We start from the raw sequence: 23,333 nt of genomic DNA on the forward strand, positions 1-23,333 counted from the left end.
GAAAGAATTGGAAACAATAAAACGATCGTAAACCATATGATATTTTGTATTTATTGAATAATAAAAAAACAACATGTGAAACATTGTACAGTCAATAGTTTAATATCACATTTACAAAAATCCATAACTACATAAATCCATTCCATATACTTAATGTACCTATGTCTTAATGAGAACCTTTAATTTTTGTGTCCATATATGTTTGATTGTTATAAAATGTTGTTCTCGACAATTCTTCTCTAAAATAGTCGATTGTTCTCTGTAATCCTTCCTCTAGGGAAACCTGTAAAATTAAGAATGTGTCACCCCTAAATCAGTGTTTTCCTTCCCAATATTGACCTTACAAACACTTCAATATTGTTACCCCTGTGACCTATTCGAGAAACAAAGCACTTGTACTTCTTAAACAAATGAAATCTAAATAATTAAAATAATAGGTAATAGAAAACTTTTACGTACGCAGCAAAATAAGGCTCGGGGAGAGGTGGTGGTTGAACTCGATAAAATGTATGAACGGCCGTTCGTCGGCCCGGTGCTGTTGATAATCGTTTGTCCCTATCCGTCCTTTTGACATTTCCGTGTGTTAGAAAGAGACAATATTTAATAGAGGTTTGTAAGAGGTCGCTAAGTAAGGGGTATGACACTTCACTGCGTATATATACGCGGCATCAACTTAAAGTCAGGTTGGTCATAAGTAGTTACACATCATCATCAGGCAGCAGAACCTTGTGGTTTCTTATTGTGTGATAATTGAGTGTACGAACCTTAGGAGACCAATTAAGCTGCATTTCAGCGAGGGTAATGTCAGGTCGCCGTCGCTGTGGATCGTCCTCCACAGCCGCTCCTGTTGACACCGTGCTACGGCACCCAGGCACTATGTTCTTTATGATCATCGCGAATTCTAGAACATAAATAATAATCACTTGCGGAGGCCTACACGATACGTTACGAGTTTCTACTGCACACTGGAGGCTTAGGACAGGAGCGCCGCGACAGTATCTCGCCCGCGAGATGACTACCCGTCTATCTCACGGGCGAGATATTGTCGCCGTGCTCCTGTGCTAATTAAGCTTACAGATATAAATATTTCAAATTTTCTTTGTATGACAGAATTTAATTTACCCAGGCGCTTTTAAATACCATTAAATTATCTAGCCACACGGGTCTCAAACTAGGACAATAATGGAAAATAGCATATTCGCAGCCTAATTTCTAATTAAATAAAAGCTCTAGAAAATATATCATGTTTGTGGCGAAAGTCGCGATACAATTCAAAGCAGGTTTCTATTAAACAAAGTGCACTTAGGGGCCGTTTGCCTGCGTGTCATAAAAAAACGTATTGCTACTCATACATTGACTTACAGATACAGGCTAAGAAAATATGAGACAACCTTCCATCTTGGCTAGGCCCCCGTGGTTAACTTGCGTTTTCTCTTTAGCCACCTTTCAAGTGAGCCATTGGCTGGTTAGAACCACACTGAAATAAAATTACCTTCTATTGTATGCTCCACGGGATTTCCTATATTAACAGGCAGAGTATAACTCGATGCCATTAGTGACAGTAGACCATTTACAAGATCCGAGACATAGCAGAATGATCTGGTTTGCTTCCCATTGCCATATACCTGAAATATATTTCGTACACAGACTAAGTGGGAATATAAAAAAGCTGACCAGATTTTATATGTGAAATCACTAATTGAATTTGCTTGTATTTTATTATGAAATAGGCCCCTGATGTTTCAATGTGATTGTGATCAAACAATTTGATGTTTTGTATGGCTGCCTTTTCTTTATGCCTTCCAACTAATGTTGTGAATTTAAGCTTCGAGGCGTAAACTCACCGTAAACTACAAGACTCGAGTCGTGACTTCTGAGTCTAGAAGCCTCGACCATATAAGCCTCAACTTGATAAGTTCGCGTTGCTGCTTACGAGCACAGAAACCTCGAGTCTTTAGGCCTCAAGCTTTGAAGCCTCCTAAGCTTTGAAGGTTTAAGTCTATAAGGTTTGTAGCATTTAAGTCTTAAAAGCTTAAGACACAGCCTGGTGACGTGACGGACGGACGGACGGACAGCAGAGTCTTAGTAATAGAGTCCCGGTTTACCCTTTGGGTACGGAACCCTAAAAACTAGGTAGACCGCCACACCGGACACCGTCAAATTAAGGGTTAAAAATAAATACACAATAATACTTTCTGCCTATAATGCTCATTGTTTGAGCTCTTAACGCTTGACTCAGGCCTTCGAGGTTCGGGGGCTTGAGCTTTCAATAGGCCCGAGTTTATAAAGCTTGAGCTCTCTATTAAGCCCGAGTCTTAAAGACTTACTCTTAGAGCTCATAAAAAGCTTGAGTCGTTAAGGTTCTGAACCATTTCTGAGCTCAAACCTTTAACGCTTGAGTCTTCAATGCTTGAACCTTCAAGGTTTGAAAGTCTTTAAGGTTTAAGTCTTCAAGACTAGTCTTTTAACAACACTACTTCCAACCACTTCCTCTGGTCTATTATTGTGCAGCCAAAAAAATAAAATGGATTGTCGGTATGCACCCACTAATTTGATAACTTACTGTGATAGTTAAGTTCTGTAATGCTTGCATGATAAAATTAGACACCACACGCCCATCTGACACATGCATTCTTGGTCCATAGGTGTTAAAGATTCTGGCAACTCTGACAGATACATTTTCCTGCTTTGCATATGAATATGCTAATGTTTCTGCAACCCTTTTGCCTTCATCATAACACGCTCTTGGCCCTAAAACGGAGTCGTTATTAGAAATTATTCTCTTAAATTACCAAACAATACATATTTAGTATACTCAACAACAATAAAAACATAATAGGTTGTTTGTATCGAATGTTACAAAATATACCTGTACTCATTTTACCAACTTTAAGTGTATACATGTGGCTGATACATATATAATGATTATTTTTGAGTTGTTGTAATTAGAGGGTATAGAAATGTTATGGATTTTAATATAATTACCTATTGGATTGACATGGCCCCAATATGACTCTGGTTGAGGATGAACCATTGGGTCACCATACACTTCAGAAGTACTGGCTATTAAAATTTTTGCTCCAACTCTGCGTGCTAGCCCTGTAATAACAAATAAAAATTATTAACAAATTAGTCATGCAGTAGATATAAGTTCTATGAGTAAATATATTTCTTGACACCCACCTAACATATTAATAGTCCCTAATGTATTAGTTTTAATTGTCTTCACAGGATTTTGCATATAGTGAGGTGGACTAGCAGGACTAGCCAAGTGGTATATTTCATCAGCCTAAAATAAAAGAACAATTATAAAAACAACAGTTGTATTAAGATGGATTTAGTACATCAAACTGATTTGATTTGCTACTGCCTAAGTGTTTAGAATAAATACCTCGACATATAGCGGGTTGATTATGTCATGGTGAATCATTTCAAAGTTACGATGGCCAAACCAATGCTCAACATTGCGCTTGCGACCAGTGAAAAAATTGTCAACAACTATTACTTCATGGCCTTGCATCATAAGAACATCTACCAGGTGGGACCCTACAAAACCAGCTCCACCTGTTACCTGAAATGAAAATGCAGTGAGATGTCAAATAGTGAATAAATATTAAATTATTTTAATATTCACACACACACACACACACACACACACACACACACACACACACACACACACACACACACACACACACACACATATATCCTTAACATACAGACAAAGCCACAGTATACAGATAAAGTAATTTGTTAGTCGGTCTAAACTCTAAGCTAACTTTGCATGAACTTGAATAGAACAAAGTGAGAGTGTCATTATAAATGTCATATTTTCATAGAAATTTGACATCAATGATGAGTTGTCACACTTTGTCATCACAAATGCCATGCAGTTAGCTTCGTCAGACTCTATATACATGCAAGTTAACAAATGTTTTTTCTCCCTAAAGCCATTATCGAGGAGTGCATCCAAGCTCTGTCCACCGTTTTAACTTACCAAAATGCGCCTTCTCTCTTTGTAACCCAAGTATTTTACTTCAGGATATTTTTGTGGTACCCTTCCCTCTAATATAGCAATTTTCTTCTCTAATTGTTCTATTCTAGCCTGCGCATCCTGCAGCTGACGCTTTGTACTATCCACTGCCTCATTAGATTGTATTGGTTTAGGATTCTCCATGTTTGTATTCTCAAACCTAACTGGTATTCTTTTTATCTGGTCATAGGTTATTTCTGGTGAATTGACAATTAGTCTTTGGTTATCTTTGTGTGTCCCTTCTTCATATTTATCTTTCGTAAGTATTAGAAATAGTAAAAACACTGAAAAAGACGTGGTCTGTGATACTGAGCATATATTTATATCTAATTACAAGATACAAAACAGGTGGTTAATACCCGTAGAATAGAATCTTCTAGTATTACAGCTAGTGCAACATCGCACCTTATCATAGAAAAAAACATGTGTACTTACGTAAAGACAAGATACATGTTATGGTTATTGTCTTTCTGAATTTTAAAGATTGCCTTAACATATCTGAAAGGAATATTCTATAATTCTTAGTGCTCACATTTCGGCAAAATGTTTAAAAACAAATACTGAATGCCAAAAAGCTTATAATCACTACGTTCTACTGAATTCACATCAGCAAATGTTCAGCAAACAGTGAGTAGATTGAAATAGAAACGTCACACACTTTACAATACGTTATTAGTATTTTTACTATATTTTTACGATAATGATGTTTGTCAAACTGACTGATGACTGATTGAAGTGAATTGACTGATGATACGAATGAACGGAATGAACGTGGAATGAACTGAAGTTAACTGAACACCGAAACCGAACGGCTGTAACCGCGATAATCGAAGTTCGCAAATTGCGGGCATTTTTCTCTTTTACTCCAATGAAGGCGTAATAAGAGTGACAGAGAAAAATGCCCGCAATTGACGATTTTCGGTATTGGCGGTAGCCCTACTGATCAAGACAAGACTCCACCAAAGAGAATAGTAGTCAAACATTTCCTTTTTTCGCTCATTCAATGTTGCCATTGCGGACAAATATGTAAAGGTATTCATTCACTCTCAGTCATTATTTAGCCATCGCCCAATCGCCATCGCTATACTTTGTGCATAAAGAGAGCAAACAAAATAGACCCACGACCGAACGAAGTGATTCTCTGTGGTGTTTCCGCGTTGTAAACTAAAAAAATGAATGGCTTCAGTGGTGACATCTTTATTTTATTTCTAGTAACTGTTGTACAAGCTAAAAGCAAGCATAGAAGACACTATTCGAAAGGTGGCGCGGTGGCGCTGGTGTTGGGTAACTATCTCATAGATTTAAATTTTGGATGATTTAGTTAATCCACACATTCATAATTTTACAAGCTTTTACTTGCAATGTACCTATGTAAGTATGTAACTGTTTGTACGGGTCAAATCATGCAAGTTAAATTTGACCTGCGTTTGGGGCAAGTTTGGGGTTTTTAGAATTGTCTCGATGATTATAAGTTGACTGTGGAAAGAAAAGTACAGTCAGCTATAAAAGCGTGTACCAAAATGAGTTTGAACTACAATGGTACCATTGGTATGGTTATACCATCACGGTAGCATTGTGGTCGGGCGGGGCGGGGGTTGGTAAAACTTATTAAAAACGACCTTTTCACCACACCAGCTCGGAAAGGCTTACTTTGCACTTCAAAAACTGATAGCAAAGTTGCATTTTATTCACATGTGAGGCAAAGTAATCAAATGCAAATTTTGAGTTGTTTTCTTATGTTTGCTGGTAGAATTGACTTTTAAATGATGATTTTGGATGATAAATATTTAAAAACATTTATTTGGATTTGATTTGGTTTGATATTTTACATTAAATATTTGCTTCGGGTTGGTGTGGTGAAAAATGTTGTGTTTCACTCGGAGGCAAATTTTGTTTAACCCTCGTGCTTTGAAACCCTCGCAACGCTCAAGATTACATTTTCGAACCACTCGCTACGCTCGTGGTTCAACTTTGGGATCTTTCGCTTGCTCGGGTATCAATATTAGCACGAGCGGTTAAACAACAACTTTGCCCCCTTGTAAAACAAATAACTATTAAATAATAACTTATTTGATTGTTTTATACTTAATACTTTCAACACATTCATTCAATTTCATGACTTTCATATACAATTTAAGGTACTCATCTTTAATTAGTTTAATTACGTACCTACATAATTATAACAATGTGTATCTTAATAATCCTACCTAGGTACTTACAATTTACGCTCAACCGAAATTGAGATACCTAAGGTAATTAACCGTAACATGTACATTTTATATAGTATGCTCTCGTTCGCGTCTTACAAGATACAAGATATTTATTCATAAACAATGTCAATTGTGTTTGAATACATAGAGTAGAAGCATAAATAATATTCTGAAATAAATTATTTGAATTTGAATTATAACACTAAATAAATCATGAAATACAATGTCCATTTAACTACAACAAAATAAAACATTAATTAAATAAAGGAGAGAATTTGCCATTATATATGGATGATAAAAACAGACTCTTCAGAGTCTTTCCTGTAGACATCGCAAGCTTAGGAAATCTGAAGCGATTTTTTTACCCCTCACTTTTATAGGGTGGAGATACATTTTTCCAGTAGTTGAGAGTCAAATAAGAGAAACGGGAGAGTTGTTAAATTTAACCGTATTGTCCACAGAAGTGACCATTTTCTAAAATGTGTTTGACCCGTATAGAATGTATATATTTTTTTTCATAGGTAGGTACATGCCGTACTTACATGTGTGACGCATCTGAAACTAGGAAGCTAGGAACTCAACTGGGCTTTTTTATAGGGGTATAGATACCGCGTGGATCCTATAACACGAGCAACTAATTAAAACATAAATATGTATTGTACTCCTCAAAAGATAAAACTTTTGTTTAACAACTTGTACAAAATGTACGCTATCGTCATTGAAATTGACGTTGGTTGTCCCACTGTACCAATAACTAAATTTACAATACATTACGTCTTAGAATAAACTTTTAAGTAAATATTATTATAGGACTTCATCTGCGTGGAATGATGATGATGATTGACTATATCCTATGTCCTTCCCCGGATACCTAACTATGTATTTCCATTCCAAATTTCATCATGTAAGTCGCTTTCAGGGGCTTATGCGTGAAGTGGTAACAAACAGAGTTACTTTCGCATTTATCATATTAAGTAGGGATATACATATCTACACAAAATGAAAGTATTCCAATCTTTTTTTTAATACTAATTTCTTTTGTGTCAATTTCCTTGTCCTTGCCAATAATGGAGTGATAGAGATCGCTGTACCCCCCTGATCTTTTACCTACAGTGAAATACCAAGTTTGCATGTCCATATTATTATCCATATCCTACTCTATGAAATAGCTTTTAAAGACATGGTCCCCGCAAACGAACGGGTATGTCAGGCTGGTCAGCAAAAAGACCGTCTATACCTGCCGCCAGAAAAGCGCTAACCTCTCCCGTAAAGTTACCAATAGCTGAGTCAGATTGTTCGCTGCTACGAAACTCAGCTGGCAGAAAAGGATTTTCAGCACGAAACGTGTAAGGATGCACCTTCAAACCTGCCGCATGGGCGTCAGCCACGAACGTAGTCGGGGTACCAAGGTTGTCGTTTTCGTCGCGTGGAATGATGTAACTCTTGTCGGGGCCGACTGCATATGCGTACGACGCTACATCTTTTAGTCCTTCTGCTGTAGCCATTGCGCCATATGTGAGATTGGTACCTAGTGTAGCATGATCAAAAGGTTGAGAAGATGTGTCGCTGCTGTAAAGCTGAAGAAGCCGGAGGTCCGTAATCTTTTTAAGCTCCTTCAAGTTATTAACTTCAAATGATTGGATATATATAGGAGCATCACGTCCTTCATACCCATTGTTGTGTAGAAGTTGCACAAGAGGTGCTTCCATTGCTAGTCCCAGACGCTGGAAGTGAGTGCTGTGCTTGATTTCAGGATAAATACCGATGGTTCGGTGTTGACTTATTTCCAAGCTTTTCACTAAGTCAATAATTTCCTGGACAGTAGGAATGTCAAACGAACGATCCATTCGTGCATTGCCAGGTCGGTTCTGAGGTATACGTTCAATAGCTCGCAATGTCTTAAGTTCATCAAGGGTAAAGTCTTCGGTAAACCAGCCTGTCAATTCACTTCCATCTACATTTTGAGTTCGATGACGGTCGGCAAACTCAGAGCGCTGACTGACATCTGTAGTTAGACCCAGTTCATTGTCATGCCTAGCCACCATGTGTCCATCTTTGGTCATGACGACGTCGGGTTCGACGTAGTCAGCACCCATCATGATGGCTAGGCCGTAGGCGGCGAGTGTGTGTTCGGGCACGTAGCCGCTAGCTCCTCGGTGGGCGATCACCAGAGGGTGGCATGAGTCTGGGCTACGCTTCGCGTTAGTGACTGATTTCATTAATCCCGCAGCCGTGACGCAGAGCGTTACGATGAGCAGGACGGTTATCACCACCAGTATTTTGCCACCAGTCGCTATCATCCTGGCCGATCTGTTGGAAAATAAATAATTGTAATAATTCGATGGTAATAAAGATTATCGTAAAATAACTCAATCAAATAATTAAAGAAAACAATAGTTATTTGTTTTACAAGGGGGCAAAGTTGTTGTTTAACCAGTCGTGCTAATATTTTTTTTTTCAAAGGTTTAAGGGCTTTTTAAGGGTTTCAAAGCACGAGGGTTAAACAAATTTGCCCCCGAGTGAAACACAACATTTTTCACCACACCAACCCGAAGAAAATATTAACTGATTAGATTAGATGATTTATTTCTTGAAAGACAATTACATAATAAGTTTGCATTGATGTCAAAAATATAACAATTTCTATCATGATCGTCAAAGTAAAATAAGATAAAAATGAAAATAATAACAATAATAATGAAATAATATTATAGCTCCAATAAGGATTGTCAACACAATTAGAATAAAAGTAAGTAGGTAAATACTTACAAATTCAAAATATAAATTCACAGACAAAATACAAATAATATCTCCCAATAAGAATCGTCAACACAACAATATAAAAAACAATAACATATGTAGTACCTATCTCCCAATAAGGATCGTCTTTATGATAAAGAAAACAATGTCAATAAGAAACAATAACAATAAAACAATTCCTGAATCAAAATGTCATTTCCATGAACTCCTTTACTGAGTACATGGGGTTTTCCAACATAAGGTTTCTCAATTTACGCCTGAAAGTGCTCGAAATAAGTAGGTCCGATAGGCCCACTAATCGGGTTCCTTTTTAGGGTTCCGTACCCAAAGGGTAAAACGGGACCCTATTACTAAGACTTCGCTGTCCGTCCGTCCGTCCGTCCGTCCGTCCGTCCGTCCGTCCGTCTGTCACCAGGCTGTATCTCACGAACCGTGATAGCTAGACAGTTGAAATTTTCACAGATGATGTATTTCTGTTGCCGCTATAACAACAAATACTAAAAACAGAATAAAATAAAGATTTAAATGGGGCTCCCATACAACAAACGTGATTTTTGACCAAAGTTAAGCAACGTCGGGAGTGGTCAGTACTTGGATGGGTGACCGTTTTTTTTTTGCTTTTTTTTTCGTTTTTTTTTTTTTGCATTATGGTACGGAACCCTTCGTGCGCGAGTCCGACTCGCACTTGCCCGGTTTTTTTGAAAGCACCAAGCGACGAGGAACTGTCCTAAGACGACCCGTGTTACGCAGTTGTTTACCTGGACAATCTACACGAGAAAATTGAGCAATATTATTTCTGACATATATTATTACGTCAAACAGGTGTTGTGAGTAGTGAGTCATTATGCGTTCCGAAATAAAAAGTTCTTTACATGGGTGTCTCTGTTTTACTCCAGCAAGTGTACGAATTGCTCTCTTCTGAACTATCAGGACTCTTTTGGCATCAGTGGAGTTACCCCAAATGAGCGAGCCGTACGACATAATAGAATGGAAGTGAGCAAACTACACCAGCTTTAGAGCTTCCTTCGAGATAAGTGGCTTCATCTTTCGCAACGCAAAGACTGCACTACCTAATCTGTCACAGACGCTGTCAACATGGTGCTTCCAGTTAAGGTTACTGTCAACTATAAACCCGAGGAACCTACTCTCATTCTACGTCTAGTCAGACCATTTTTTGAGGTTCTTGTGTTTGTACAAAAATATATTAGTTTAAAAATCACTAATATTTAATGCTTATACTAATGTAGTTTAATTTTATATGGTAATATTCTTCAATAACTAAATCCAAATACAAGAAATACCCTTTGTACTGAAAGAAAAAAAAACGATTATTTATTTTTTATTTGACGGGCAATAAAAGTCTCATGCAATTTTATTATACGATCAAAATAAACTAGATTAAACATTACTATTATGGTTCCCATTACTGGGTCATTTTATGTTCACATGTGTAAAATTTATTAGAATAAACAAATTTTTTGTGTGGAACTAGACGAACTACATAATATACATCGGGGCTCGTAGGTAATAAGAAAATAAACAGTGTAAGGGTACCTAAGATTTGATGAACCTATTACAATATTTCAATAAATAAATTTAGAATTTATTATTTCCGTACAACTAAGCTGATTTAACTAGATAATGTCGCTTATACAGGGTGGTCCAAACCTTGACGTCCAAAATTTTTTTTTTAGATTCCTCACGTCGTGGGCTAATAGAATATACCCCATGTATGTTAGCCGATTTTTCGTACTTTTCGAGTTATGATTTTTTAAACTTTTGACTTTTGTTATGTAATTCAGGGGTTCCCATACAGGGTGGCTAAAAAATAACTGCATTCCTGTTGCCAGGGAGGTTTTGGGATTATACTGAGCAACTTTTACTATGGGACCAACCCTTAAATCGCGAAAAAAAAAAAATTTACCCTTCCATAGAAAATGGACCAGCCAAAATGTATGAAACAGCCAAATTTTTTTTCGCGATATAGAGGTTGTTCCCATAGTAAAAGTTGCTCAGTATAATCCTAAAACCTCCCTGGCAACAGGAATGCAGTTATTTTTTAGCCACCCTGATGGGAACCCCGGAATTACATAACAAAAGTCAAAAGTTTAAAAAATCATAACTCGAAAACTACGAAAAATCGGCTAACATACATGGGGTATATTCTGATAGCCCACGACGTGAGGAATCTAAAAAAATTTTTGGACGTCAAGGTTTGGACCACTCTGTATCTAAGGTTTACCGCTTAAAACTGCTTAGATTATTATATACCTACATAAATATATAATTGGAATCTAAACTATCTATCCAAGACACATTTAAAAACTGTTAAAAATAGCAGTATTTTAGGTACTATGAGAGGTGAATATATGTAGGTCATAATGAACAACTTATATCTACTTAGGTCAGGTATATACATAATGTAGGTACATATGGGGGGGCCAACCACACAAAACGTAAAGAGTTGTGTTTTTTCGATTTTGGCGATTATCCGTTAATTAAATACAGTAGAACCCGTTTAATACGCCCATGTTTAATTCTTATCCGGACTGTCACTGTAGGTACATATATGTTAAGTTCAACATATGTAAGTAGAACGAAAAAAGAACGTCATGGCAACGGATCAACATGTCTAAGCTATTGCTCTCACATATATTTTAATAAAATAATCATATATGCTTTAATTTTAAAGCCTGACAACAGTTTATTTAACCCTGAGATAGTGTCGCTGCAAACAGCTTACGTATGGCAATAATGTGCGTACGTCATGTATAGTCGGGGTAGTGGGCATTGGCTTCATGTTGATACTCGTATAATGTCAGAAACATTGCTTACAGAGAATTCGGAGAAAGACGGTTCTTTCAATTTACCTATTCGTCAAAATCTGATTCTAAATATTCAATATTAATATATTCTTCGTTTTCTGACTCTGATTAAGTCTGATTTTCATCAGATGTTGTGTCGCTTTCAGGACCACCAACCTCGATTATAAAACGTTCAGTCTCCAATTCGATTATAGAATTTTTATCGTCGATCTACATAAACCTTAAATGAAATATTAAAGTTTAAACCAAACAACTAACCAGTTCAAAAAACCGCACTATAAAATGTCAATACCGGTCATGTCAACAACCAACTTGAAAACATTGTTTATTGGAATGGTATGTAATCCTTCGTCTTTTTTAAGCTGTAAGTATTTGATTGCATTCACTACAATTTTTTCGCATCTTTGGTAAATATTTTTGGGATTTTTGTAATAAAACCGTTTATATTTGAATATATTCGTAGATATTTTCCGTTTGTTTACATCAGTGACATTCGATGACATCCAACGTTCGTTGTCAAAGAGTACTTGTTGCCAGTAAAAGAAATTAGTACCATTGAAAATCCGCAAAATGGCGAGGGTCAAATAAACTTGTTGTCAGGCTTTACAAATATCTCTCAAGATTCGATTCGCAATAGACAAGCGGCATCGCGACACAGTCTCTGCGGAGACCGCAGCGCGGGCCTGCGGCGCCTGCGGATATCTTTACGTTTGACATTTAGTGTCATGAGTGAAAATTGAAATGTTTACAAATAAATTTGCTGCTAATTATTCAAGATTACAATACATTAGCATTAAATAGTGCGAATGCAAAATACGGTGAATCAGTGCATCTATTTACTTACAAGTTTTTTCATATCACGGTCCTTTACCTACAGTATCTGTAGTACGGTAGAACGGGGTGACTTTCAAATGCAGCGGCGACTTTAAAATTGTAGTTTTTAAGCCATAATATACATTTATGCGAGATTTTTTACAGTAGGTGAATATGAATATATAGTAATCTAACTAGTTACAGGAACATTTTCAGTAAATAATGAATATTGGTAATTCTATGGCCGTTTTAAATCTATCAAAGTAACCCCAAAATTTCCAAAATCACCCCGGTCTACGGTAGTGTGCTCTTTTCCGGAAATTTTGTACAAAATATACATTGGAGTGGCGGTGTTTTATATTCCTTTTAAGGGTTCCGTACCCAAAGGATAAAACGGGACCCTATTACTAAGACTCCGCTGTCCGTCCGTCCGTCCGTCCGTCCATCCGTCTGTCTGTCACCAGGCTGTATCTCACGAACCGTGATAGCTAGACAGTTGAAATTTTCACAGATGATGTATTTCTGTTGCCGCTATAACAACAAATACTAAAAAGTACGGAACCCTCGGTGGGCGAGTCCGACTCGCACTTGTCCGGTTTTTATATATTTTTATTTCTTACTGTCCTTTAGAAATATCATTTAGTTTAGTGTGTAGTAGTTAGTGAATGCTCCTCAGCCCATGTCGCAGACTCCATCCTCATCCGCCCACCAAAATGTCTCCCACAACAGCGTCACTGGAACTCTCGTACAGTGCCCGCTTTGCCCCCAGTCCCGCCCATACAAAGGAAGCAAGGGTCTGAACATCCATATCACGCGCATCCACCAGACTCAGACACAATGCGCAAATGCAGGGCTATGACCTACCCATATCCCAGTAAACCTTAACACACCTGACTTAGAGACAACAGATAATTTTCTATCCTGGCTAGGCGAACAAAAAAATGCTATCCGCCATCGTCAGAAGAATTCCAAAAGGAGCACGCATCTCCGTGGCAAACGCTTTGAGCCAAAAAATCTCAAAAACTGTTAACGAAAATACTATCGATTGTTGGATCCAGCTTTTCTCTTTCTGTTTCCAAATTCTGCACACCACCGACAGTAAGGACAATATACTCTCACACAAAAAATTAAATCGAATTGCATCCACCCCACAGATCCAGCTCCTCGCCCTCAACCAAATCGCGGGCCGAAAGACGAATCAAAATTATTTAAAGTAGTCGAGCAAAAAATTATTGACGGGAACATTAAGGGAGCCGCTCAAATGCTTTTTTCCAGCGACGTTGTTGCTCCAGACTGCCCCGACACCGTCGCAGCATTAACGTCAAAGCATCCACTTCCAGCAGCATCCCTCCGCCTGCCTGAACCCCCGGAGCCCGATGCACCACACCTGATTGCTAATAAGAAAGATGTGTCTCTTAGACTCCTTGGTGCCCCTATCTTCCCGGAATCCATAGAACCTATCATTAGCGAACATTTAAATACTCACAAAGCTTATTCGGACCGCCTTCTAAAAATCAGCGCACACATGGCGTTAGTAATCATTAAATTTTGTCTTATTGTGCCCAAATTCACATACATACTTAGATGCAGCCCCGTCTGGAAATACCCTCATCTCATCGAACCCCTAGATTCCGTCCTTAAACTCACACTTTCATCAATCATCAATATCAACCTGGACAACCGTGCCTGGACCCAGGCGTCTTTGCCAATCCGTCATGGCGGCCTGGGCATCCGGCAAGTTGTCAGCGTTGCCCTCCCAGCTTTTTTGTCCCCTTTCCACAGCACGCAAGATCTCGCCAATTAAATTTTTTCCCTCCCGCCGACAATATCTGCATCCAAATACAGATCGAGGCCAAAAATGCTTGGACGCAAGCCTGCCCGGAAAATCCAATCCCAGCCTTCGTTCATTCCCAAAAACTTTGGGATAAGCCCCTCTGCAGAGCCACCCTATAAGCTCTTATTGATAATGCTCAAAGCCCTGCAGAGCGCGCTCGTCTCCTAGCCGTATCGGAGCCAGAGTCGGGGCTCTGGCTCCATGCATTGCCATCCCCCAACATAGGCACCCTCCTAGAGAGAACGACCACACTCGCTACCAGTCTGCGATTGGGAGTCAAAACCAATGAGCCTCACCGCTGTCGCTGTGGCTCCATTGTTGACGAGCTGGGCCACCACGGCTTGTCCTGCCAGAGAAGCGCGGGCCGCATCTCTCGCCACGCCTCCCTGAATGATGTCATCCGGAGGGCGCTTGCTTCCGTTAGCGTGCCGGCTATCCTAGAGCCGAACGGTATCGCACGCGACGACGGCAAGCGGCCCGACGGAATGACACTTATTCCGTGGAGGCTGGGAAGGACGCTTGTATGGGACGCCACCTGCGTTGACACGCTCGCGCCGTCCTACCTACAGGCGATCTCCGTTAAGGCGGGAGCGGCGGCTACAACCGCTGAGCAGAACAAGCGGCGCAAATATGCTGTCCTCGGCGAGGGCTACATATTTAGAGTGTATTAATCATAATAATGTAACTGTTACTGACCCAGCTAAAATGGCAGAGACATTTAATAATTACTTTATTGAAACTACTAATAAATTAAATTATAAAACGGAGAATACACTTGGTGGGAATAAAATTAGCAATTCTATATTTCTTAAACCTTTTTGTGGAGAAGAAATAAATAAGATCATAACCTCGCTCAAAAATACCAACGCAGAAGGATATGATGAACTGGCAACGTACGTAATTAAAAAATGTTACCTAGAACTAGTTCCTATTCTAACATATCTAATCAATCGTTCATTACAGACAGGTATTTTTCCTAATCAATTAAAAAAGTCCATTGTAATACCCATCTACAAAAAAGGAGCGAAACAGGACATTGGAAATTATCGCCCTATTACGATTATACCAATATTATCCAAAATATTCGAGAAGGCAATGTATTTGCGGCTTAGTGAGTTCTTTAACAAATTCAATGTCATTACACCGGAACAACATGGTTTCTTGAGATCTAAATCTACCACCCTTGCCGTTTTCAACTTGATACGCGAAGCAACTACTCAGTACGATAATTATCGATATACAACCGCTCTGTTCTTCGACATGTCCAAAGCGTTTGACTTCGTTGTTCATGACCTGCTCTTGTATAAACTAAAATGTTATGGTGTCAGAGGTCCTGCTTTGAAATGGCTAACATCATATTTGGATAATAGACAACAGTGTGTTGAAATTAAGAGCTTGCAAAGCACTCAGATAGCGAAAGTGCACAGATCTAATTATAAAAATAACAATTATGGAGTCCCACAAGGAAGCGTCTTAGGCCCATTGCTATTCTTAATCTATATTAATGATTTACCGATGGTTACCCCTCATAAATGTATTTTGTTTGCCGATGACATAAGTATTATTGTAACGAATAATAAGACGGAACATATAATTGATCACGAAATTAATGTAAATAATACAATAGCTGCAGTAATTACCTGGCTCCAACATAATAATATGCAAGTTAACTTATCAAAAACGACTTTTATGAATTTTAATAAATCAAACCTGACATTAAACATTAATTATAATGGACATAACCTGAATAATGCTAATCTTATTAAATTCCTGGGACTTAATGTTGATAATGATTTAAAATGGAATAGTCACGTCGAATATGTATGTAATAAAATAAATAGATTTGTTTTTGTTTTGAATAAATAAAAATAAATAAAGCGTTTATATTGACATGTGGGTAGATGAGAAGATCTGCGGGTACCCCCAGTTCGGTTCCAGCTAGCAAGCCAGCACACGTACGTAACATTCTGGCGACGGGATTTAATTCGGGAATACGCTAAAAGTGCTTTAAACATAGTGTTTGAATGTTTAAAAGTGTGATTTAAGTGTGATGAATAAAATGTCGGTAAAATTTAGTGAATTTCATATGGACAAAGACAATTGGAAAAATTACGTGAATAGGTTCGAATATTGTTTGCTCGCGAATAGTATTCAAACGGACGAGTTAAAAAAAGCGAATTTCTTTGCAGTTTGTGGTCGTGATTTATATGATCTAGTTGAGTCGTTAATTTCACCGAAAAAGATCGCAGACATAACCTATACAACTGTAAAGTCCGCGTTAGACGATCATTTTAATCCAAAACAAAATGAAATAGTGCAATCGTATAAGTTTCATATGAGGTGTCAATCGAGCAGTGAAAATATAAAGAGTACGTGGCTAGTTTGCGTAAATTGGCTATAGAGTGCAATTTTACCGATTTGGATCGCACGTTGCGCGACCGGTTAGTATGTGGTATTCGTGATAAAGAGATGCAAAAACAATTGTTGCAGCAGACAACATTAACTTTTGATCAAGCGGTAAAATTGGCGTTAACGGCTGAAACGGCGGACGCCGGAGTGATAGTCATGACGACGCCAGCGACGGTAGCGACCTCTAGCGTGGCGCCTGCTGGTACAGGCGGTGACGAGCCAATGGAGGTTAATAAAATTAAAGCGAAACCGTTGGAACCGAGCAAGGATTGTTGGCGGTGTGGCAAAAGGCACGGAAATTTCTGTAGGTTCAGATATAGTCGGTGCTATGTGTGTAAAAAACAGGGCCATATTGCAGAGGTATGTTCGGATACACGAGACAAAAGTAAGTCAAAAGAATCAAGTCGGTTGAATGGATTGTATGAGGATGTTTTGTGTAATTTAGTGTCGAACAAGGTGGATCCTTTTTATGCAAATGTGGAATTAAATGGTCGACTAGTCAAGTTGGAAGTCGATTGTGGAGCGGCATTTACTATGTTGAGAGAAAGTACAGCGAGAAAAATTTGGAATGGGAACTTGCCAAGGTTGGATGCGTCAAGAGTTAGGTTAACAACCTGGACTAAGAGCCAGGTGGAGTTGTTAGGAGAAGCGGCAGTTGATGTAAGGTTTAAAAATATACATAAAAAATTAAACTTGCTGATCGCGAGAGGTAACGGGCCAGATTTGTTGGGCCGTGATTGGTTTCCAGAGTTAAATATAGATATTCAGGGAATATATAACATGAAATTGGAGGATGAAGATATAGATACTTTATTGGAAAAATATAAAGAAGTTTTTCAGTCTGGTTTAGGAAAGTACACCGGCCCAGTAGTAACCATACCTTTGAAACCCGAGGCGAAACCAAAGTTTTTGAAGTGTAGGCCTGTGGCGTTTGCAATTAAAGAGAGAGTGTTACAAGAGATTGACAGATTAGTTGCAGAAGATGTTTTGGAACCTGTCAGTCATTCTGAGTTTGCCAGTCCTATAGTACCTATCATTAAGAAGAATGGGAAAGTCAGGCTTTGTGGGGATTACAGGGCCACAGTGAATATGGCTACTGAGACTGATACTTACCCTCTGCCAACCTTAAATGAAGCTTTTGCGGTTTTGCAAGGAGGAGTTATTTTCAGTAAGATAGATTTAGAGCAAGCTTACACCCAGGTTGTAGTTGATGAACAAACTTCAAAATTACTTACTTTAAATACTCCTAAAGGATTATTTCGGTGTAAAAGATTAGCATTTGGGGTTAAAGCCTGTCCTGGAATTTTTCAGCGCATGATGAGCAACTTATTGGCAGGCGTATCAGGAGCAGCGGTACTGCTGGATGATATTGTGGTCACCGGATGCACAATACAAGAACACAGTGACAGACTTCAACACATCTTACAGATCCTTAAGGAAGCCGGGCTTAGAGTCAACAAGGAGAAGTGCAAATTTGGGAAGGCAAGCGTGGAGTTTCTAGGCCATGTGATTGATGCCAATGGGCTGCATCCTTGTGGAGACAAGATCAAGGCTATAATGGAGACGCCAGCACCAAAAAATGTAAAGGAGTTGCAGGTTTTTCTTGGTTTATTGAATTTTTATGACAGATTTATAGCACAGAAAGCAACTGTAGCAGAACCACTGTACAAGTTATTGTTGAAAGGAGCCAAATGGGTATGGACACCAAATTGCCAACAAGCTTTTAGTCTCTTAGAAAGAATGTTGACTACAGGGAACACATTAGTACATTATGGTTTAAAGAAACCAGTGGTTATTACATGTGATGCTTCGCAGTACGGTCTTGGTGCGGTTCTGGAACACAGGATGGAGGACGGTTCTTTGAAACCAATCATGTTTGCTTCCAGGACAATGAGCTCTCATGAACGAAATTATTCGCAGATTGATAAAGAGGCTGCTGCCATTATTTTTGCAGTACAGAAATTTTACTCATATATTTTTGGCCGTAAGATAGTCATTCAGACGGACCATAAACCACTTTTGGGTATATTTGACCCAAAGAAGCCAATACCTAATGTGATATCACCCAGGATGTTAAGATGGGCTTTATTGTTAAACTCGTACGATTACGAGTTACAATATGTTGAAGGGAAAAAAATTGGGAATGCTGATGCCCTAAGTAGATGGCCTGGTCCTGAAAGCAGTGGAATAGAAGAAGAGCTGCAAGAGGTGAATGTTTTGTTGCTCAATGAGACACCAGTTGAGTTACAGATGACGGCTAAGGATGTGGCTAAATTGAGTAAGACCGATGGTATATTAGCAAAGGTGATGTTCTGGATTAGGAATGGTTGGCCAAGTACAGTAGAAGATAAATATAGAGATTATTATGTAAGACGGGATGAATTAACAGAATATAATGACTGTATATTGTGGGGAGGTAGAGTAATTGTGCCTCTGAAGCTACGTGAAAGCGTTCTTAAAGAGCTCCATAGCAATCATGATGGTATAGTCATCACTAAAGCAATAGCAAGGAGTTACTTTTGGTGGCCTGGTCTCGACAGAGATATAGAGAGCTTGATACATAATTGCCAAACTTGTAGAGAAGTAAGGAATATGCCAGCCAAAGTGACTCACAGATGGATTACCCCACCAAAGGCTTGGTCCCGGCTGCATATTGATTTTGCAGGGCCTTTCATGGGCAAAGTTTTCTTAATATTAATTGACTCATACTCAAAATGGCCGGAGGTCAAAATAGTTAATGAGCAAAGTTCAAGTATGGTAATTAATAAGTTAGATGAGATATTTGCTGAACAAGGGCTGCCAGACACCATAGTGAGCGATAACGGAAAAGCGTTTGCGTCAGAAGAGATAAGTCAATATTTTAAACAGAATGGTATTAGACATATACTGGTACCCCATATCATCCTGCGTCCAATGGACAGGCGGAGAGAACGGTACAGACAATAAAATTGAAGTTAAAAAAAATGTCACATCTCCCATGGTCAACCAGACTGCAAAAGATATTGTATGGGTTGCGGACAACACCTAGTTCTATCACCGGTAAGACACCCGCGGAACTCCTGAACAATAGACGTTTCCGAACTAAATTTGATAGGCTTCACCCCCTTTCAATTCAAGAAAAGGAGACAGAAGATATCCAGGAAAATGAAACAAAACGTGTGAGAGAATTTAGAGTGGGAGAGACAGTTTGTTTCAGGAACTATAGAACTGGGCCTAGATGGTTAGAAGGAACAATAGTCAAAAGGATTGGAGTGTTAAGATATAAAATTAAACAAGGAAATAAATTATTTATTAGACATGTAAATCAGATGCTTGGTTTTAGTAGAAGTGGCACAGAAGAAGAAACACAAGTTGAAATCAAGGCAAGACCATCAAGTAATAGTAAAGAAGTTCAACAAGGGGAAGAAGAAAGAGAAGATGAGGGTTTTGGCACAATAAGAATCCCTCCACCGAGTCAGTGGGCAGAGATGATTGGTGTGAAAGGCCCAGAAGAGTGTTTAGTACGGGATTCGGATGATACAGTGCCTAGAAATGAACCGAACAGTAACAAGCGATCCCGGTCGAGTGAAAGCCCACCATCCAACAGACCATCCTTGAAAAAGATAGCTCTCCAAGAATATGGTAGTTCAGACATTGAGTCTGATAGTGGAGATGATGAACATTATAGTGCAGATAGCCAATAGTTAAATAGTTATTAAATAATAATAAAAGACTATGAAAGCATGTTAGGGTATAAGTGAACAATATAGTTTAAGTGCATAAACAGTGTAGTACAAATCTGACTTTAAATATTGGATTCTAAAATGTAGTGAAGTGTCATCTATCCAGAGGGAAAGGCAAAAAAAGTGCATTCGCGCTATATGTGGAGTATGCCCATTAACTTCTTGTAAGCCCTTATTTCCTAAATTAAATGTCCTTCCACTACCCTGCCTGTATATATTTGAAGTGTGTAAGTTTGTTAAATTAAATATAGACCTGTTTAAAACAGACAACGAAGTATTTCTAAGAAATACTAGGAACACTAACAGGCTGGTCATAAATAAAATGCAAAGAACTGCCACTTTTAAGAAAAACTGTTATGCGATGTGTGTCAATTTATTTAATAAGCTACCGAACAATATCAGAGAATTGCCTAATAATAAATTTAAAAGAGCACTTTTTCAATGGCTGCTGTCTTCGACATTTTATTCTATTAATGAATACCTTGTTAATCAACAATTTATTTAAATTATGTTAATTGAAGTGGTTTTGTTTGAGATACATACATGATATATTATTATTTCATATTTGACAGTATTGACATTATTTTTATTTCTATTGTTGTTCATGTTTAATTTGTAGAAAACTAGTTTAAGTAGGTTAAGTTAGGTATATATTACACTAAAATTTGCATGCTGCATAGTCAGTTAAGAAAGATGAGATTTGAAAATGTATAATTTTACAGAAACAACTTGTATATAACCTTTCTTATCGCAAATAAATGATTATGATTATGATATTTACGCCGTTTGGCGTAGAGACTCTGGGACCGTGGGGGCCTAGTGCAAAAAGCCTTTTTAAGGAAATATCACAGCGCCTCATTGACACCTCAGGTGACCGGAGGGCTGGCAGCTACCTCGGCCAGAGGATAAGCCTGGCCATCCAAAAAGGTAACGCTGCCAGCCTTCTGAGCACCATAACGCATGAAGGTGACCTGGGGAGCATTTTTACTTATAAGTTTAGTTTAAGATTTGTTTTATTTAAGTTTTAATTTTAACGTTTAGTTTCTTATGTTCATTTTGGTTGTTATTAATAAATTTATTTTTGTAAGTAGGTATACATTTTTTGCAGTCTCGACTTAGCCTCGTAGTTAAAGTGGTTCAGTAGCAGTACCTACATACATATTCACACAGGTTTGGACAGGTGTTTAGAGAATTACCTAGGTACTATGTATGTGCAGAAGATGGAGTAGGTACCTACTGCGAACAATTTAATTTTATTACTTTGTTTCGTTATTTATTTTATTATTCTATTGTTAATAGCTAACTATACGTGTCGTCGTCACATCTGAGTTTGTTTAAATAGGTAGTATTTCAATGCAAAAATATATTTTTATATTACTTACTAGCCACAGTGTCTTTTCAACAAGTCGACAGTTATCGTAACAGGACAACCCAAAACTAGTATAAATTGAATATTATCATTATCGTCATAAAACTGACAGCGATGAACTTTTCTTAACAACTCGCGCTAATTCGGTGCACTATTTTCTGAAAACTGCCTATAAGTATTCACCATTTTCAAATTATCCTGATGGGCACATTCGATAAGTTAACGATTATGTTTCACTTGTTTCTAATTCTTCTTTTCGTGTCTTGAAATGAAGGTTAATTGCAAGGGCCACTGTTTTTTGTACAGACACTAAACACAATACCACGGACTAACCTCAGACTACTTATTTACTCGGATATTTAATAAAACCATTTGCTATTTGTGGACAAGTTACTATAGTACTAATTATGCAGGAGTGTGTAATTATTGTTAGATAGGAAACTAGTTTCCGAATTAATGAACATGACAGAGGCACTTGCGCAATTAAGTACTTACTGCACGTATGTAGTTGAAGTGTCTCACTGGCCGCGACTGTTTGGGACACGAGCAGATAGCGATTGATCACTATGCTGGGCTGTTCTACAATATGAAACGTACATTCAATGTCACAACTGTTATAATTGAAATTTAAGCACAGTAAGTATAAGTATTGGTATTGGAATATGGACCTTGCTGTCTGATATAAATTTAAATAAATAATAGGTACCGAACTGATGTTTTCATTCGTGTCTATCATTATTAATAATTTTATTTTGTACAATACATTTGATAACGTTAGTAAATTAACGCAAATACGGCCACTAAATTATACACGCTTTAAATGCACTCTGCATACTTACTTATTTTAGCAATTATTTTAGAACTATATCATCCCAATTAATAGGTACCACAAATTTTAATTAAATTTTGATCCATTTAGGAGTTGATTTTGCATAATAACTTACGGTATTATTAAATAATAGTTAGGTAGGTATGGTAAAATAATAGATTTAAAGTTTCTACTGCTTTCGAAGATTTTTTTGGCAATCATAATGAATATTTCTTCTGCCGTTTATGAGGGCTTATAACTTTTTTATACATTATATTTAATGAAAGGTTTAGTCATTTGTTATCAATCAATCAATCAATCACTTTATTTGCAATAAAACATACTTAAATGCATTTATATACAATTATATGGTGCACAATAAATTCAACAAAAAGTATAATGAAACAATCACAACAATAGTAATTACAGATTAATAGAATGTCAGAAGAGAATGTCAAAGAGTATAATAATATGTCAGAGTCAGAATTACACGTAAGTACAGTCACCTGCAATAATATGTTACTCTTCGAAGGCCGCAAAAACATGTAAC

At 37.8% G+C, this 23,333-nt stretch overlaps 2 protein-coding genes across 3 annotated transcripts; both read right to left on the minus strand.

Moving 5' to 3' along the window:
* Window positions 1-30: 30 nt before the first annotated feature.
* LOC134804424 (UDP-glucuronic acid decarboxylase 1) lies at window positions 31-4,692 on the minus strand. Its single transcript, XM_063777465.1, has 9 exons — window positions 4,469-4,692; window positions 3,998-4,317; window positions 3,392-3,571; window positions 3,184-3,289; window positions 2,986-3,099; window positions 2,564-2,751; window positions 1,493-1,625; window positions 765-901; window positions 31-283 (listed from the first exon to the last, which is right to left on the minus strand). The coding sequence occupies exons 1-9, from the start codon at window positions 4,527-4,529 to the stop codon at window positions 167-169; spliced, it is 1,356 nt and encodes a 451-aa protein (XP_063633535.1). The 5' UTR covers window positions 4,530-4,692; the 3' UTR covers window positions 31-166.
* Window positions 4,693-5,653: 961 nt separating this feature from the next.
* On the minus strand, window positions 5,654-22,538 carry LOC134804430 (uncharacterized). Of its 2 annotated transcripts, none has more exons than XM_063777471.1 (2): window positions 22,471-22,538; window positions 5,654-8,553 (listed from the first exon to the last, which is right to left on the minus strand). In XM_063777471.1, exon 2 carries the CDS (start codon window positions 8,541-8,543, stop codon window positions 7,416-7,418), a length of 1,128 nt encoding a protein of 375 aa, XP_063633541.1. In that variant the 5' UTR covers window positions 8,544-8,553; window positions 22,471-22,538; the 3' UTR covers window positions 5,654-7,415. The 2 variants fall into 2 exon arrangements, with proteins under 2 accessions (XP_063633541.1, XP_063633542.1); XM_063777472.1 differs by lacking the exon at window positions 22,471-22,538 and adding an exon at window positions 10,149-10,288.
* Window positions 22,539-23,333: the final 795 nt, after the last annotated feature.

The sequence above is a fragment of the Cydia splendana genome, chromosome Z (genome assembly GCF_910591565.1).
Source record: "Cydia splendana chromosome Z, ilCydSple1.2, whole genome shotgun sequence".
In the NCBI taxonomy this organism is placed as follows: domain Eukaryota; kingdom Metazoa; phylum Arthropoda; class Insecta; order Lepidoptera; family Tortricidae; genus Cydia; species Cydia splendana.

Coding starts and splice junctions, on each gene's coding strand:
- LOC134804430 (XM_063777471.1), bottom strand. CDS start 8,543: ATGATAGCGACTGGTGGCAAAATACTGGTGGTGATAACCGTCCTGCTC.
- LOC134804424 (XM_063777465.1), bottom strand. CDS start 4,529: ATGTTAAGGCAATCTTTAAAATTCAGAAAGACAATAACCATAACATGT. Junction 3,290..3,391: donor TCAACCCGCTATATGTCGAG/GTATTTATTCTA, acceptor CTTTTATTTTAG/GCTGATGAAATATACCACTT. Junction 3,100..3,183: donor AGGGACTATTAATATGTTAG/GTGGGTGTCAAG, acceptor TTGTTATTACAG/GGCTAGCACGCAGAGTTGGA.